The following is a 4,204-nucleotide window of genomic DNA, read 5'->3' as shown; positions in this document are numbered from 1 at the left end:
GATAACAAATATTGTCCTCTTTGAACTTCCCCCTTCGAACTTCTCCTCAAGCCAATGTAGAATCTCACAAAAGGAACGATGCTACATGCATTTAAATTTTGACTTACAACGTACCTCACTTTTTTCCAGGAGAATAACACAACCAAGTCTAAACCCAAATCCTGATGCTAGATATGATTCCCAACCACCAATACACCCATACCCTTATCGATGCTCTCCTGCTTTTGTTGTTTCTTTATTTCAAATCGAATCTATAAAAGAAGAGAGAGTCAATAATTTAGTGTGAAAGTGACACACATTAACGGAGAAAATAAGGTCCCATAACTTATAAAACTCAAAAATCTTCTTTTGTATTGGATTCCAAAGAAGCCTCGATCAAAGAGACCACCAAAAAAGTCGATTCTCTTAGCCATTGAAACATATCAACTTTGAAACTTCACCATTTCTCAGATCAAACAAAAAAACGATGCAGAAAATACAGAGTTTTCATCTTCTCCACTCTGTTCTGTTCTTCAATTTCTTCTTGTGTTCATCCAAAACTGACCCAATTTCTTGTGGTAAAATCCAAATTCAGCCCCCTTTCTTGAGTTCTTCCAACCCATTAAGCCATATGATTCTCTGCAGATCTCAAAAGCTATATTTCAGAACTTCAATAGGCCTTTTCCCCATCTCCCAAATCGATTACACCACCAAAACACTTATAATCTCTCATGTTACTTCTTCTTCAACCCATTTTGTGTCCCCTGCCCTTCTATCCTCAGGCCTTCCTTCTCCACCAAACCTCATAAACTCACTCCTCCTCTTCCACTGCTCAAACCCAACAAAACCCATCTCTCAAAACTGCCCTAAATTTGAAGCTTTACAAAATCAAGAACAAGAATCCCAGAAGCCATCTTGTTTGATCCTTGAAGATCTTGGAGATTTGAAGCAGAGCTTCCATCCAAATGACTTGAAATGCTCCAATTTCATAAGGGTTCATAGAAACTCCTCAGATTTTGGCCTCAGAAATGGGTATAAATTGGGGACTTCCATCTCTTTTGACATTCCTGATCATATTCCTAATCCGTGTAAGGAGTGTGAGAAGGCTGATGGGCATTGTGGAGTGGGGTTGAGATGCTTATGCCATGTTGTGGAGTGCAGTAAGTTTCTGATTCTCTGATTTTACCATGAAAAAGCTTTAACTTTTTGATATTTACTGTCTTTTTCTATGATTTTGCAGAAGATAAGGTGTTTTCTGAAGGTGGGATTGTGAGACCTGGCGGTAAATTTCTCCTTTCTTACCTGGCTGTTTTTGTGATGATTATTAATTTTATGCATGTAATTGATGTTTAATCTTAAGGAAACCCTGATATACATAAAAACTTGGTTGGTTTGTTATTTGTATTGACTATCAATGCTTGGTTTGAACCTTCAATTCATACCACTCGCTTTTAGGAGTGTAACTTAACCTATCGAGGTTCTTGAACTATCTAACTAGTCAATTACGTCGATATGGTCCTTGCATAATTTGTGCACAAGTTTGGGATGTGCCCTTATCAACCGAAGGTTAAGGGTTTCTCGAATACGTATAGACCATGTCTTTCGTGTTGGATTCTCTATTCGCAATGATTCATAGTTTTCCTAATAGGCTCCTTCAAAGTTGCTATTGAGCTCTACTATGCTCCTTTAATAGTGCTTGATAACTCTAGCTACTAGGTGAAAATCTATGCTCCCTCAATAGTACTAGGCAGGCATGCCAGTAAGTGGTACTAACTGTTGAAGATTGTTGGAGTCCCACGTTGGCTAATTAAAGGGAAGATCATGGGTATATAAGTGAGGGACACTATTTTCATTGGTACGAGGTCTTGTAGGGAAAATAAAAGTAAAGTTATGGTAGTTTATACTTAAAATGGACAATATCATACTAATGTGGAGGGTCATTGTTTTAGCGGTAGTATAAGAGTCGTGTCCTTATCTTAACGTAGCCATGTCTCAGAAGTACAATCATAGTAACTCAGGTGTCGAACAAAGAGTGTACTTTGTTCGAGGGATTTAAAAAAGGAGTTAGACCTCAATTAAGGGGAGGTTGTTAGAGGACAAAGAGTAACTTTGTTTGAGAGATCTAAAGGAGTCAAAGTCTCAATTAAGGGGAGGATGTTCGAAGGCTTCACAAAAAGAGGTATCAAGGGAGGTCTTATGATGTACCTTGCGAGAAAGGGGTAGCCTTGAGTTTAATATCATTCATCATGAATTTGGACAACGCCTTCTAAATGTCCATCATCCACATACAAGATAAGCACAAAATGTTTTCCCGATCTTCATCACATGTGCCAATTATAAGTCATTTTCAGATGCTTCTTTCGGAAGAGCACGAGAAAAGCCTCTGCAATCCATTGTACTAAGACCCAAAAGATCATCAAAGGATTGAAAACTAGGACTCAAAATGAGTAAACTAGGATTTCCGAAAGAAAGAATTTTAGCTTATTGGATTCGTAAAAGAAAGAAGAAAAAGTCAAGTCTTTTAGGGCAATACAAAAAGGGCATAAATGAAAGGAGCGACAAGAGTCTTTCACAAACTCGAGTTCAAATTCCTTATACAACTGTCTTGGTGCTTGTTTCAATCCATACAAGCCCATAATGAGCTAGCTATAGTGTTACTACATAGAGGTCTCCTCGACTAGATCTCCATGTAAAACGATATTGTTACATCCATTTGCTCAAGGTGCAAATTCTTCGGTGCAACAATACTCATTAGAATTTGGATAGTAGTTAAATTTGCACCGGGAGAGAAATTTATAGCATATTCGATGCCATTTTTTGTTCATCCTTTAGCTACCAACCGAGTATTGAACCACCATCTAGTTCAACCTTGATTCTAAACAACCATTTGTTAAGTAATGCTTTTTTATAGTAGAAAACTCATGTATTATTCTTTTCCAGTGAGCTCATTTCATTAGCCATACTTCCCCTTGGTTGAATCTTCCACCTGCAGAGCCTTATCAAACGACTCTGGTTCTCTTTCATTACTCATCAACATATAGTGTAATGAAGGTGAATATCTATCTAGTACTCTGGTGGTGTCTACTCAGGTGTTACTTGTTCCACCTCTAGATCCTTAACAATAGTTTCAGAAGTTTCTTAAGTTTCTACTACAAGATCATTGAGTGAGTTTTTATACAACTTAACCTCAACTTCCACTTACTTCGTAGTCTCTAAATCTCTCTGTTTATCCTTGTACATAATATTTTCATCAAATGTCACATCACAATTTCTTAGAATTTTTTTATTTTTTTCATCCAAAAATCTATACTCGAACATTTTAGAATCATAACATATGAAGTAATATTTTCCAGCATTAACATTAAGCTTGTCTCTCTTCTTCGGATCAATATGAACATATGCAATACAACCAAAAGTTCTCAAGTGAAAGTAGAGTTCTTTTCCTATTAATACCTCTTTTTTCAACTTGAACTCTAAGGGTATTGAAAATTCTCTATTGATCAAGTAGGCTGCTGTATTCATAGCATGAATCAAGAATGTCTTTGGCAATCCAAAATGAATTCTCATGCTTATTGATCGCTCATTCAATGTTGTTAATCCTTTCAACAATACCATTTTGTCTTACCTTACTGGAAATTTTTCTCCTTAATCTGATTTCTTTAGCGACACAAAATGCTTTAAATTCAGATTTGTCGTACTTTTCTCCATTGTCAAATCTCAGACATTTGATCTTCAAACCAATTTGATTGTCAACTTCAACTTTCCACTTCTTGGATGTGTTGACATGTATTTCAGGAAATAAACTCATACCTTCCTACTGAAATCATCAACGAAGGTGATGTAGAACTTGACTTCGACAAGTAATGAAACTAGAGTTGGTCGCCAAATGTCTGTATGGACCATTTTCAACCGTATTTTTTTTTTCCAGTTCTTTAGCAGCCTTTGTGAAGCTAACTCATTTCTATTCGCCTATAATAAATTTTAGGTTTTCTAAAACTCTTTTTGCAACCAACATTTTCATTTCTTTAACGCTCATATGTCTAAGTCTATTTGTCATAGACTTGAATTGAAGGTACTCTCAGCAACAACAACCATGTTTATATACCCTGTAGTAATGTATAAGGTTTCAAATATACCCTGTAGTAATTTATAAGGTTTCAAATTTTGTGTTGTGTGCTACCACTATAGCATCCTTCACAATCTTCCATGAACTTCTCCTAAACTA

The 4,204-nt window shown here is 36.3% G+C and overlaps 1 protein-coding gene across 1 annotated transcript; it reads left to right on the top strand.

The window, feature by feature from the left end:
* Window positions 1-346: 346 nt before the first annotated feature.
* Window positions 347-1,418, top strand: LOC111469332. Its single transcript, XM_023114571.1, has 2 exons — window positions 347-1,139; window positions 1,220-1,418. The coding sequence occupies exons 1-2, from the start codon at window positions 467-469 to the stop codon at window positions 1,330-1,332; spliced, it is 786 nt and encodes a 261-aa protein (XP_022970339.1). The 5' UTR covers window positions 347-466; the 3' UTR covers window positions 1,333-1,418.
* The last annotated feature ends 2,786 nt before the right edge of the window (window positions 1,419-4,204 follow it).

This window comes from Cucurbita maxima, unplaced genomic scaffold (assembly GCF_002738345.1).
Source record: "Cucurbita maxima cultivar Rimu unplaced genomic scaffold, Cmax_1.0 Cma_Scf00039, whole genome shotgun sequence".
Classification (NCBI taxonomy): Eukaryota; Viridiplantae; Streptophyta; class Magnoliopsida; order Cucurbitales; family Cucurbitaceae; genus Cucurbita; species Cucurbita maxima.
This window is presented reverse-complemented; position numbering and strand designations above follow the sequence as displayed.

Excerpts from the sequence above, each read along its gene's own strand:
- LOC111469332 (XM_023114571.1), top strand. The coding sequence starts at position 467 with ATGCAGAAAATACAGAGTTTTCATCTTCTCCACTCTGTTCTGTTCTTC. Across the intron at positions 1,140-1,219 it reads ATGCCATGTTGTGGAGTGCA|AAGATAAGGTGTTTTCTGAA; the intron begins GTAAGTTTCTGA and ends ATGATTTTGCAG.